Source organism: Hyaena hyaena, unplaced genomic scaffold (assembly GCF_003009895.1).
Source record: "Hyaena hyaena isolate Hyena2069 unplaced genomic scaffold, ASM300989v1 scaffold_783, whole genome shotgun sequence".
NCBI lineage: Eukaryota > Metazoa > Chordata > Mammalia > Carnivora > Hyaenidae > Hyaena > Hyaena hyaena.
In genome coordinates this window covers 764,475-777,569 of record NW_024081416.1, presented here as the reverse complement: position 1 = coordinate 777,569, position 13,095 = coordinate 764,475, and the positions used below count along the sequence as shown (strand labels likewise).

General features: G+C 58.1%; 1 protein-coding gene across 2 annotated transcripts in view; it reads right to left on the bottom strand.

The window, feature by feature from the left end:
• IL6R (interleukin 6 receptor) overlaps positions 1 to 13,095 on the bottom strand; it is a 35,083-nt gene that overhangs the window by 7,385 nt on the left and 14,603 nt on the right. For both annotated transcript variants that reach the window (XM_039218933.1, XM_039218934.1), the window contains exons 7-9: positions 3,934 to 3,980; positions 2,831 to 2,900; positions 100 to 193 (exon numbers count right to left, since the gene is read on the bottom strand). In XM_039218933.1, the coding sequence (XP_039074864.1) occupies positions 100 to 193; positions 2,831 to 2,900; positions 3,934 to 3,980 (211 nt within the window). The remainder of the gene's footprint in view (positions 1 to 99; positions 194 to 2,830; positions 2,901 to 3,933; positions 3,981 to 13,095) is intronic.

The window sequence follows — 13,095 nt, the reverse complement described above, 5'->3', positions numbered from 1 at the left end:
GAGGGGGGAGGGGAAGGGGAGGGGAGGGGAGGAGGGGGAGGGGAGGAGGGGGAGGGGAGGGGAGGGGAGGCGGCGGCGGCCGCCCTGGACCCGGCTCACCTGAGCACAATGCCAGCGCACAGGAGCGTTCCGAAGGCCAGGCTCCCCCCCGCCACCAGGAAGGTGGGCAGCGGCCCCGCAGACGAGTTGTGCACTAGGAGAAGGGAGACAGGGAGGAAGGGCAGAGCTGGCGCCCCGGGCGGAGCCGGCTCTCGGGCCTGCACACCGCGACCCCAGGGCCCCAGGCCTCGGCGAGGGAGGCGCCTGCGGCTCAGGGCCACGGACGCCCACTCACCATGGGAGCAGCTGAGCCAGTGGCCGTGGGCCTGTCCCCCAGGGCACGGGGGGCGCAGGGCCCGGAGGCCGTGGGGGCCCCGTCGATGGCAGCCCCACTAAGGACGAAGTCAGGGGCTCAGGCAGATTCAATCAAGCTTCCTCCATGGGGGTGTCACCTGTCACCACACTTGGTCCTCAGGCCACAGCCACGTGGCCCTCACCTTCCCCTCGTGTGCTGCGCTCCCGCTCCCTGGGGCTCCCCCTTCCCTCCCAGAATGCTCTGGGAAGTCCTCAGCTGTCCAGTCCCGACTAGACAGGGCCTCGCGAGAGGCGAGGCCACTTCCCTGGTGGAGCGACCCGGCTCCAGGCGCCCCTGCGGGAACCTCTCCAGCCCCAGCTGCAGACTGAGCCCCTGCAGTGGGGCCACCGGTGCGCTTCCCACTGTGACGCCCGCCTGCCCACGCAGAGCCGCCAGACCGCCGGCGCCCAGGCTCCACGCTCCCGGGCTGAGCACGCAGACCCCCGTGGCTTCCAGGCTCCGCCGGGCGCGTCCACCTGACACTCCCTGCTCCCCGCGGCCCCTGGACGCGCCTCCCAGGAGCCCAGGCCAGACACTGGCTGCAGGACGGGTCTCCCCAAGCTCGGTGGAGACGACCGTTTAACAGAGGCAGCGATTGGCTTCCTCCCTGACTTTGGTATTTGTTTTTTCCCTCATTCAACAAATATTTAGTGAATATCTATCAATAGAAAGCTTTGTTCTAAGCCACAGGGATACAGGATGACAGAAAAGCTCCTGCCTTCCTGGATCTTACATTCTAATCAAGAGAGAGACAAACAAATAACTATGTCACATGACCTTAGCAGGAAGGAGGGCAATGGTGAAAAGTAAAACAGAGGAAGGTCAAGGAGTGACGGTGGGCGAGGGGGGGGTGCAGGGGCAGGCGGGAGTCCGTCAGATGCCGAGGCTCTGAGCAGAGATCTGGCTCCGTAAAGGAGCTGGCCAGGCCAGGGGAAGAGCCCTCAGGCAGAGCAAGCAGCATGTGCAAAGGCCCGGAGGTAGAGAATGTGAGCACAGTGACAGGGAGAATGGACAAGGCGAGGTGTGAGACGGGTGCCTGACCCCACAGAGACCGGAGCCTGGATGTGTGATTGCACAGCCCCTCTGGCTGCTGGTTGGAGAGGGTCTGTTGGGGGTTAGGAGGAAAAGCTCGGTGACCCGCACCAGCTCCTCAAGTCCTGCGAGAGGAGAGGCAGTGGTGGCAGAGGGGACGAGTCTCTTGGGAACAGCAGGGCTGAGGGAGTGCCCTGAGGGCGGGTAGAAGAGGAAGCGTGCCCAACCCCCACCCCGAGCAGCCCAGAGAATGTGATGCCAGTTACCGAGATGAGGAGGGCAGAAAAGAACAGGGCTGGAAAGGGCAGGAGGCATTAAGTGTTCGGTTTCCAGCGTAATTGTGAGATTTCCAGTGGGTGTCAGACCAAGGGCACACTCCCACCGGGCCTGGGGCAGGGAGCCTGGGCCATCGCCACGCCATCCACGGACTGACGGATGGCCTTCCATTCCCAGAGATGGGGCTGGAGGAGCTCCCCGAGGCCCCTCCCCCACAGCAGCCCCTGAACTGCGCCATCCCCCCCCCACGGCACCTCCTCCGGGAACGTTCTGTGATCCCGACTGGACATGCCCTCACACGTCTCTGAATTCCACTCGCTTTACCTATGCCTCCGCTTTAGCCAACCCACGCTGCCCTCCATACGCTTACCTGACCACCACTGCAGATCCTGGGAGGGAGGGGAGCCTTCAGCCCCCCCCAGCCCCCAGCTGTGGCGCCCCAGGGAGTCAGCAGCACCCCCAGCCCCCAGCTGTGCCGCCCCAAGGAGTCAGCCCCCCACCCCCAGCCGTGCAGGGCACAGCCCCAGGGAGTCAGCAGCCCCCCAGCCCCCAGCTGTGCCCCCCCAGGGAGTCAGCAGCCCCCCAGCCCCCAGCTGTGGCGCCCCAGGGAGTCAGCAGATGTGTCCCAGGTGCACTACGGCCCCCAGCTGCAGGGCCCGCAGCCGGGATGGGGCCTGGGCAGGGACCCCACAGAGAGCCAGGAGCGTCAGACGGAGCTGCCCCGGCGCTGCGGCTCGGGCCTAACGCCAGGAGCCCCGTTCGTACGGTGGGCCCGGGGTCCTTCCTCACGCTGGCTGGCTGCCCCGGGCTTGCAAGTACACGGAAGCCGCAGCACTGACATCAAGGCCCCCAGAGAGCTCCCCCAGCCTGCATCCTTCCCAGACTCCAGCCATTCGTATTCTGGGCGAACTGGGGCACATGGCACGGATGTGCGCTGCTCTTCTTACGGCCCCTCAGCGAGCGCGAGTGAACGACCTCAGACAGGAGCAAAGCAGCAGGGGAGCCGGTCGGTCCCCACGTGTCCCCTTTGGCAGAAGGCCTGCCGACACTTTGAATTAGAAAGGACTTGATGCAGAAAGTCCCCTGTGCCCCTGAGGTCACCGGAGTGTAAACGTGCCCAGTCCTTACCTGGGAGGCTGGTCGCATTTGCAGAATCTCGCAGGAGATGATTTTCGCTGTCTCCACTGGTGGTCGGTGCCTAAGACGGAGGTCCCCTGTGAGCCCGTTTCTGCAGAGCCCACCGCCATCGGGCCTCCGCCTCCGCCCTCCCTGGTCCGTCCACGGCGTCCTTCCCTCTGTTTCGGGGACCTCTCTGCTTCTGACCTGCGCCCTCCACGTCGGCACCGCGACTTGCATGATTTGTATCCACACCTCGCCTACTCGACGCAGGGCTCCTCCAGCTGCCTCTCCACAGCCTGGGCACAGACCTCCCCCCGCGGGGGCTCCAGGGACAGGCTACAGCGGCGCCGCCCCCACGCCCCATGCCAGGTGCCGCCATCTCCTGGAAACCCGCGGGCCAGAATCCTGGACCCCCACTTACTAACCCTGTGACCCTGGACAGATTCTGTAACCCCCGTGGGCGTCCGTGTCCCTCCCTCACAGGCACCACCTCAGCTCTGAACCCCGGCTTCCGTCAGGACCGAACAAGACCAGAGGAACGAGGCTCAGTGCCAAGCACATCTGGGCTGGCGCTCAGCCCGCGCCCCCCCCCCGCCCCCCGGCCACATAGCACAGGCCGCACCGGGACCTTCTGCTGGGGCCCGGGCAGCCCGCGTCGGCCGCGTGTAAGGTGCGAGGCCCGGGCCCTGTCCCTGGGCTGCCCGGCCTCCCAGCTCAGCTGGCCCTTAGGGGATTAAGGAGCACACGCAGCTGGGGGGAAACCGTATTACCCAAAGATCTGCTAGGCAGCCTCAGAGGTAATCCTCTTTCCAGAAAATTATGACACCCGGAGCCCACAGAGGAAGGGCTCAGATGCACTGAATCGAGTCCCGAGCTCGGCCGTCAGAGGCGAGGTTCTGCGCGCGGCACGGGTTCTGCGCCGGGGACACGCACCGTGGCCACGGCCGTCCTGGGACGACAGAACTGCTCTGACCCCGTTCCACAGAGGCCTGACGAGGGCAGGTGCTGGCCCGGGGCCGCATTTCCAGGAAGTGGCAGAGCCAGGATCTGAACCAAACCCCGCCTGGTGCCACCCGCCACCACCCAGCCCGCCCAGCCGCTCATGAGCTCACCTGCGTGGGGCGGGGGGCTTCGGTCTCAGCTGAGGAGCTCCTGGGTTCTGTGGGCGGAAGAGTCACGATTAATGATGGACAGGTCCCCAACGCTCCCAGTGAGCTGGTGGCCGCGTTAGCTAACGAGCGTCACGCTAGAATGAGCAGATAGCCAGCCTGAACGATTATAGTTAAATTAGTTACATAAACTAAAGAGTTACGTAAACTATGATATAGCCATGTTTTGCAACAGTCCTTAAAAATAAAGGAAAAAAATGTTGAGGACGTAGTTATGTGGAAAGTGCAAGATGAGGAAGGCCCACACGGTCTGGTGTGAAGTCCCTACAGAAGAGCTCTGGGTCACTGCTGGTGCAAGCATATACCTACGCACATGCACGCACGAGGAGCAAACAGAAGAACACGTCACCGGGTGGAAGCCCTACCACCACGTAAAATTTTTTCCTGGGGCGCCTGGGTGGCTCAGTCCGTTAAGCGTCCGACTTCGGCTCAGGTCATGATCTCGCGGTTCGTGGGTTCGAGCCCCGCGTCGGGCTCTGTGCTGACAGCTCAGAGCCTGGAGCTGCTTCAGATTCTGTGTCTCCCTCTCTCTCTGAGCCTCCTCTGCTCATGCTGTCTCTCTCTCTCAGAAATAAATAAAACATTAGAAAAAAATTAAAAATAAAAATAAAATTTTTTCTTAATGTTTATTTTTGAGAGAGAGGCAGACCGTGAGCAGGGGAGGGGCAGACAGAGACGACAGAGAATCCGCAGCAGCTCCAGGCTCTCAGCTGTCAGCACAGAGCCCAACGCGGGGCTCGAACCCACGAACCGTAAGATCATGACCTGAGCCCCCCAGGCGCCCCAGCGCTCTGATTTTCTTCTATTCACCTTTCGCAATAGAAACACATAAAGTAATTCTCATCCCCTGGGTGGGTTTGGTAGGCTTTGCCCAGGAAGGACCACGGTGCAGGCACACGGGAGGCTCCCCTTCCTGGAACCCCGCCCCCAGCCCGCCGCAGGAGGCCAGGCGGCCGAGCCAGAGCACGGACACTAGGCCAGGCTCGCGGCAGGAGTGGCCCCAAGGCAGCAGGGCTGAATGTGACGGGCGTGGGCGGAATGCTCTGGGGGTTAAATCTTTTCTTTCCATTCCATCATTTTTCTGTTGAGAAATTAAAAACACTACGGAAATGGTGTCACGTTTCCAGGAGGAGAAGACGGGGACAGAGGTGACCCTGCTTCTGCTCAGGCAAGCGCGCCCAGGAGGACAGCGCCGTCCCCAGGAGGGGAGGAAACACACACCCGCAGCCCTGGCGGGAGGCCAGGGCACGTTCACCCTCCCGCTGTACGAGGAAACAGAGCCCAGAGACGGAAGGCAGCAGTCCAGGATCACACAGCAAGTCAGCCCGGTATCAGCTGGGTGAGACGGGGAGGGCCCAGTCCCCAGAGGAGAAAAGGCAGATGCACAGGGGTGACGGAAGGCCAAGCTCAGGGCACGGGGCCCTAAGGAAAGCTAAACCAGCCCTGCCAGGAAATACAGCCGATCAGAGACGGCCATTCGATCCAGGACTTCCCAAGCCCAGCCACGTTCCCTTCATCTGTGGCTTTCAGGTCCTGTCCTTGATCTGTGGCCTCAGAACCTGGGGTTTAAAGGCTCTAAAGGGGCGCCTGGGGGGGCTCGGCTGGTTGAGCATCTGACTCTTGGTTTCTGCTCAGGTCATGATCTTAGGAGTTCAAGCCCCTCGTCAGGCTCTGTGCTGACAGCATGGAGCCTATTTCGGATTCTCTCTCTCTCCCTCTCTCTCTGCCCCTTCCCAGCTCATTCTCCCTCTAAATAAACAAACAAACAGTAACAGAATATTTTAAAATTAAGTCTTACAGAACAAGACTTTTTAAAGGTCTTGGATGACCTAGATGGCCGTGGGGACGCCGATTCAGACCGTTCTGTCCCGGAGGGAGACGGTAAAGTAGCTTCTGCACTGTTATGAATAATGACCTTTCCCATTTTACAGACGGACACACCGGGGCTCGAGGGCAGCCAGGCCCGCAGCACCGGCGAAACACCGCGAACGCTGCCAGGACCAGCCTTTGCGGACGGCCGCGACCCGCCAGTTCCAAGGGTCCAGGTGCCTGCTGTTCTGTCCCATCTTACGCTCAGTGTCCCCGGGAGGCAGGCACCGTGAGCCAGGTTTACAAAGACACTGAGGCTCAGAGAGCCATCACCCACATCAGGGAGCGCAGGGGTTTTTTCTGTTTAGGCAGAAGTGTTTCTATTTCCTACTGCCTCCCTTCAGCCAGTGAGCTGGGTGGAGACAGGGCCCGCATGGCCCCAGAAGTGACCGTGGCGGCAGCGGTAACGAGAGCCTGCATTTATTGAGCACTTACTGTGGGCCAGCCTCTGACTCCACGTGACTTAATGAGTTCAGGCTGCACACAGGACTCTGAGACGGCCCATTACTCACCCCCATCCTACACACGGGGAAACGTGCCGGGGACGGTCAATAACTTGTCCCAGGCTTGTAAGAACTAAGTGACAAATCTTTCTGGATCTAAAAACGGACTTTTTTTTTTTTCCTTTATTTTAAAACCATCAAGGGGCGCCTGGGTGGCTTAGTCGGTTAAGCGTCCGACTTTCGCTTAGGTCATGATCTCGCGGTTCGTGGGTTCGAGCCCCGCGTCGGGCTCTGTGCTGACTGCCAGCTCAGAGCCTGGAGCCTGTTTCGGTCTGTGACTCCCTCTCTCTCTGACCCTCCCCTGCTCACGCAGTCTCTCTCTCTCCTAGAAATAAATAAAACATTAAAAAAAAAATTTTAAAACCATCTCTAGACTGAACGTTTCTCAGATTCAGAGACTGTGTCTTCCTCACTTCTGAGAACTCAGGATGTAACACATTTTTCTGAAGAACCGTGTCGTTAGCTAAATTTCGATTATGGAAAAGCACTTAGGAAAAAGACTCTGAAACACTAAGTGGGGTGGCTACTGCGTGTTCCCCTTGTACGAACATTTCCGAGACGACAGGAGGAACCTCTACACTCGGCACCAAGAGTGAACTAACAGAAGCCCACACAGGAGTCTTGGGGTTCTGGTCCCGCAAGTTCCTAACACAAGAAACCCCTTTCCATTAACTTGAGGGTTGATCTGAGTTTGCTCTCTTGGGTTTTGAACAGAAAAATCCAATATAAAGATGGCAGAGGCTTTCAGGACAGAATAAATCAACTCGGTCCAGACACTGAACCTTAGACACTTCCTGCATTTCTGATCAGGGTGGGCGGCTTCCTCCCGGACAGATCGCCTTAGATCACATATGCAGGAAGTACCTAGCCTGGCGCACCTGATTTGTTTTAAAATGGACCTGGGGCACCTGGGGGACTCAGTCAACTGATTGTCCGACTTCAGCTCAGGTCACGAGCTCATGGTTCATGGGTTCAAGCCCTGCATCGGGCTCTGTGCTGACAGCTCAGAGTCTGTGTCTCCCTCTCTCTGACCCTCCCCCACTCATGTTCTGTTTCTCTGTCTCAATAATAAACATTAAAAAATATTTTTTTTAATGTTTTATTTATTTCTAGGAGAGAGAGAGAGAGACAGCATGAGCAGGGGAGGGTCAGAGAGAGAGGGAGTCACAGACCGAAACAGGCTCCAGGCTCTGAGCTGGCAGTCAGCACAGAGCCCGACGCGGGGCTCGAACCCACGAACCGCGAGATCATGACCTGAGCGAAAGTCGGACGCTTAACCGACTAAGCCACCCAGGCGCCCCAAAAAATATTTTTTAAATAAGTAAGTAAACTTAAAAAAATTTTTTTAATAATAACAAGTCCTGGGGATGTGACACAGCACAGGGCCACAGCAACGGTGCCACATTGCTTACTTGAAAGCTGCCATGAGACTGGATCTTGGAAGTTCTCATCACAGGAAACAGATATGTGTAACTACACGTGGTGACGCACGCTAAGCAGACAGCGTGACCATCATGCAGCAACAGATACAAATATCAAGTCACTGGGTTGTATGTCTGAAACTAATACGATGTAATATACCAATTATATCTCGATAAAACTGGGGGGGGGGCGCAGAAAACATACACTTCTTTCCAAGAAAATAATTGTAAATGGCATGTTATGACCTTCAGGGCAGGGCTCAGGGGCGGCAGTGCAGACAGGGAAACAGAGGCGGGCCAAGCATTAGAAGCGGAAAGAGAAAGGAGGCGGAGCTTGCAGAGAGGCGAGGGGACAGGGAGAGAGGGACGAACCACGGAGCCAGACGCCCGCGGGAAGGGCCAGGGGCCAGCTGTCTGTGGCCCCCACTCTGGGCCCAGGCCCCGCCTCACACCTGCCTACGCGGCCCAGGCCACAAACCGCCAGCCGGAAGGTCAGTCCTGCTCTCCCCCTGCGTGAACACCAACGCCCTCACAGAGGCGCTGACTGGCCTGGCACCCTGACTGGCACCCGGGGTGGTCCGCACCCTGGCCTGAGGTCAAAGGTCACACCACGTGGGAGAGGCATGGCTGCGGCCCCAGCCCACCTCACCCCTTCTTTTACGGCTCGGTGGAAAGTGCCAATATGGCAATAGCTGCTTTTTACTTAACTGTTCACGTCCTTACTGAGCAAAATGAAGAGCTGGCAACCCCAGACGGTTCCGGAGTTCTTCTGGAACGTCACCAGGGTGGACGCCCAGGGCCCAGCAGCCCGGGCGGCGGACACGCGTGTGCAGGCGCCGGGCCGGCCTTGGGCCGCTGGGGCGGGGAGGCCCCTCGGGGCGCCGTCTCTCCAGAAACGTGTGCGCTCGGACTCTCCCACCGCAAACCTGCAGCCCCCACCTGGGGCCGGCCGCACACCCTGAGCAGGCCGTGGGCGCGGGTCCCAGGGGCCGCCCAGGCCTCCGCCCCACCTGTGCTTTGCCAAGCGGCTCGCCTGACACCACCGTCGGGGCCGTGGGAGGGGAGGCCTGGAGGGGCCTCGAGGGGCTGACGGCCGCCGGCGAGCTGTGCCCCCTCCTTCTGGCCGGGGGTCCCTGCTGCGGGTGCTGTTGGGGACACCCGGCCTTACCGGCTGGAGCAGCTCAGGGGAGCCAAGCCGCACAGCCCCTCTCCACCCTGCACCGTCCACCCCTGCCCAGAGGAGGCCCTCTGGGCTCTGCCGGCACCTGCCTCACCCCAAGCCGCCTTACGCAGGTGCTGGCCCTCCCACCCCACTTCCCCCAGGTCACACGCCCTGACTGCTCGCTTCACCGCGCTTCCCACGACCTCCACGTCCCCCAGGCGTCAGCACCACCCCCGAGGCCCGGGGACCTCGTTCCCACTGACCCTCATTCCCACGGGTGCACCCCAGTCTCCAGCCTAACCCCCTGCGCAGAGGAGAGCTGCTGGCTTTCTGTGTTGGGCATCTTTCCCACTGGGGCTGTGAAGACCCGCGAGACCCCGCACGCACAGGACGGGGCTCCAGACGCTTCGGAGAGGAGACACGGACGGAGAGGAGACCAAGTGTCCCGTCAGCCACGACGGCGACAAAGTCAGAGGCTGTCCGCGGCTGGCAGACGGCGGGGGCTCCCACTGCGGGGACAGGCCAGTCATTTAGAGAGGAGCATCCACAAACGAGACGAGGGGCAGGAAAAGGCAGCCAGACAGGGGAGCCCCAGGGGCCGGGCCAGCCGGGGAAGAGAAAGGGGGGGCAGGCAGACGCGGGGGCCCAGAGGCCTGCAGAGCGAACACGGCCTCGGGTCGCCCTGAGGGCAGCGGGGTTCACACGAGTAAGGACGCTCTTCTTGAATCGACACTTCAAAGAAGATGTACACGTGGCCAGAGCACGTAACAAGCTGCCACCACCGCTCATCCTCACGGGAGTGCAGAGCAGAGCCACAGCCCTGCCTCACAGCCGCGGGGACGCTGGGATCAAAACCCACAAACAAACAACAGAAATGAGCAGCTGTCACGAGGATGGGAAGAAGCTGGACCCTGGTCCTCGCTGACAAGAACGTAAAACGGTGCAGGGGCACGGGGGGAGCGGGGGCTCAGTCGGGGAGCAGTTGAGCGAACGACTCCTGATTTCGGCTCAGGTCATGATCTCATGGTTTGTGAGTTCAAGCCCCGTGTCGGGCTCTGCGCTGAGCATGCAGAGCCTGCTTGGGATTCTCCCTCTCTCTCTGCCCCTCCCCTGCTTGCACACGCACACGCACTCTCAAAATAAACAACAAAAAAAAAAGATCGTAAAATGGTGCAGCCACTGCAGAAAAAGGTCTGATGGTTCCTCAAATAATTAAAAATAGAGTTACTGTGTGATTCAGCAATCCCACTTCTGGGTGTGTACTCAACAGAACAGGAAGCAGGGGCCCAAAGAGACACATACACACCCACCTCCCAGCAGCACCGTTCACAATAGTGACAAGGTGGACGGAACCCTGGTGCTCAACCAGAGGAGCGGGTAAGCGAGATGCGGTGTATTCAGAGGGCGGAACGTTCGTTACTCAGCCTTACAAAGGAAAGCGATTCTGACACGTGCTGCCGCGCAGACGGACCTGGAAAACACGACGCTCCGTGAAACAGGCCAGTCACGAGGACACACGGTGGCGATTCCGCTTATACGAGGCCCCCGGCAGCGAGACGCGTAGAGACAGAACAGGAAGGGGCGACGCCAGGGGCTGGGGGTGGAGGGGGGGTCGCCGTTTAATGGGGACAGAGTTTCAGTTTTGCAGGATCAAGTTCTAGGGTGTGGACGGTCTAACAGCTGCAGAGAACTGTGGACATACTCAACGCCATCTTAACACACTTAAAAACAGTCATGATCGTAAATTTCAAGTTATATATATTGTACCACAGTTAAACATTTTTTTTAAAATGTTTTATTTATTTCTAGGAGACAGAGAGAGAGACAGCGTGAGCAGGGGAGGGTCAGAGAGAGAGGGAGTCACAGACTGAAACAGGCTCCAGGCTCCGAGCTGGCAGTCAGCACAGAGCCCGACGCGGGGCTCGAACCCACGGACCGCGAGATCATGACCTGAGCCGAAGTCGGACGCTTCACCGACTAAGCCACCCAGGCGCCCCTCAGTTAAACATTTTTAAAGAGAAAGAAAGAACTTTCTAACAAAACAACCTCTTAGAGCGGTTTGTGATCATCTAAATTAAGTGGTGGGATAAAAGGTAAACGAGGGTGAGCCCGTTCCGAAACATGCCCTGTGCACACGGCGTGAGCAGCTCTCTCCCCCTGCAAAGGCTTTCGGGGCCACGGTGACGTTCAGCGCTCAGGGGATGAGCGTGTCTGGGCTCAACGTGTATACAAACAAATCAAAGAAAACCAGGGGCAGGTGACAGGACAGGGGTCAGGGAAGACCGAGGAAGACACGCAGAGCCCGCGGCAACTCGTCCGGCTGTCCCGGGGCAGGAAAGGCACGGAGCTCACAGGGCAAAGCAGGGAGGGGAAAAGCCATGTCCTTTCCGGGGGAAGAACGCCAACCTCCGCATGCAAGCCTTCCCCCTGGGGCTGCGGTGGAGAGAGTGCCGGCCAGGGCTGGGCCTGGGCAGCTGGTATCACTTCTATCTTTTTCTCTTTATCCCTACGTATTTAATAAACCAATAAACAGATACCATATTCTTTCTTTTTTTTAACTGCCTAGTATTTAAGAACAACTCATTTGTTTCGATTATGCTTCTGAGCTAATGAGATCTCAGCCTGAAGCAAGCCTGGAAGCTGTTCTCTAATGAAAACACTGGGAACAACAGAATGGGCTGCCACGGCAGGTAGTGAGCTCTCCATCTCTGGAAGCATTCAACCAGAGCCTGCACAACCACTCTACGCACTGTGATCCAGTCCCGGTACTGGGTCTGGGCCTGCTGAACCCTAATCTTCCACAGCAAGGAGTCGAGACTTCTCAGGACACCTCCAGTTGTTTTCTCAGGAAAAACGTGAAACAGCCGTGCGGGCTTGCTGCCCTGGGCTCGGGAGGCGCCAGCGGAGCTAGAAACAGGCCAGCGGCTCCTCTGGAAAAGCAGGACTGGGAACGGCAAGCCGACGAAAGGGCCACGGTTCCCACAGGCCCTGCTTTGCTTCTCTGCCATGAGAATGTACTAACTCGATACAAATTTCAGAATTTTTCTTATAAAAACAAGACACTGCGGGCACCTGGGTGGCCCGGTCGGTTGAGCATCCGACTCTTGATCTCAGCTCAGGTCTTGATCCCGGCGTCCCGGGTTCAAGCCCCACGTCCTGCTCTGCACTGATGGTGCGGCGTCTACTTAAGAGTCTGTGTCCCCCTCGCTCTCTGCCCCTCCCCCGCTCTCTCAAAATAAACATTAAAAAAATTAACCATGTAGTTACTAAACAATGCATTTTCAAAAAATATTTAATAACGAGAACGCTCACAGTATTCTCTCCTCCTCCCACACACTCGTATTTAAAAAAAGGAAAGAAGCCTATGAAAATGTTCTCACTGGTTTTCTCCAGGCAGTAAAAACACTTATAATAAGGCGCGCCTGGGGGGCTCAGTCGGTTAAGCATCCGACTTCGGCTCGGGTCATGGTCTCACAGTTCGTGGGTTCGAGCCCCACGTGGGGCTCTGTGCTGACAGCTCAGAGCCTGGAGCCTGTTTCAGATTCTGTGTCCCTCTCTCGCTCTGCTCCTTCCCTGCTCACGCTGTTTCTCTCACTCTCTCAAGGATAAATACACATTAAAAAAAACCACTTATAATAATATTTTTTCATATTTTTGTGGGATTTTTCATGTTCTATCACAACCACAGTAACTTCAATCATTCCCCAAAGGCAATTACTTTTACCTTTAACATCTTTTTTTTTTTTTTTTAACATTTATTTATTTTGAAAGACTGAGCGTGGGACGGGTGAGGGGCGGAGAGAGACATGCGGAATCCAAAGCAGCTCCAGGCTCTGAGCACAGAGCCTGACACGGGGCTCGAACCCACGATCTGTGAGATCATAACATCTTTTTTTTAATGTTTATTTATTTTTGAGAGAGAAACAGAGAGACAGCGTGAGCAGGGGAGGGTCAGAGAGATAGGGAGTCACAGACTGAAACAGGCTCCAGGCTCTGAGCTGTCAGCACAGAGCCCGACTTGGGGCTCGAACCCACGAACCGCGAGACCATGACCTGAGCTGAAGTCGGACACTTAACTGACTGAGCCACCCAGGCGCCCCTACCTTTAACATCTTTTTAAAGTTAGGAAATGTCAGTAGCTGTGGTTCAC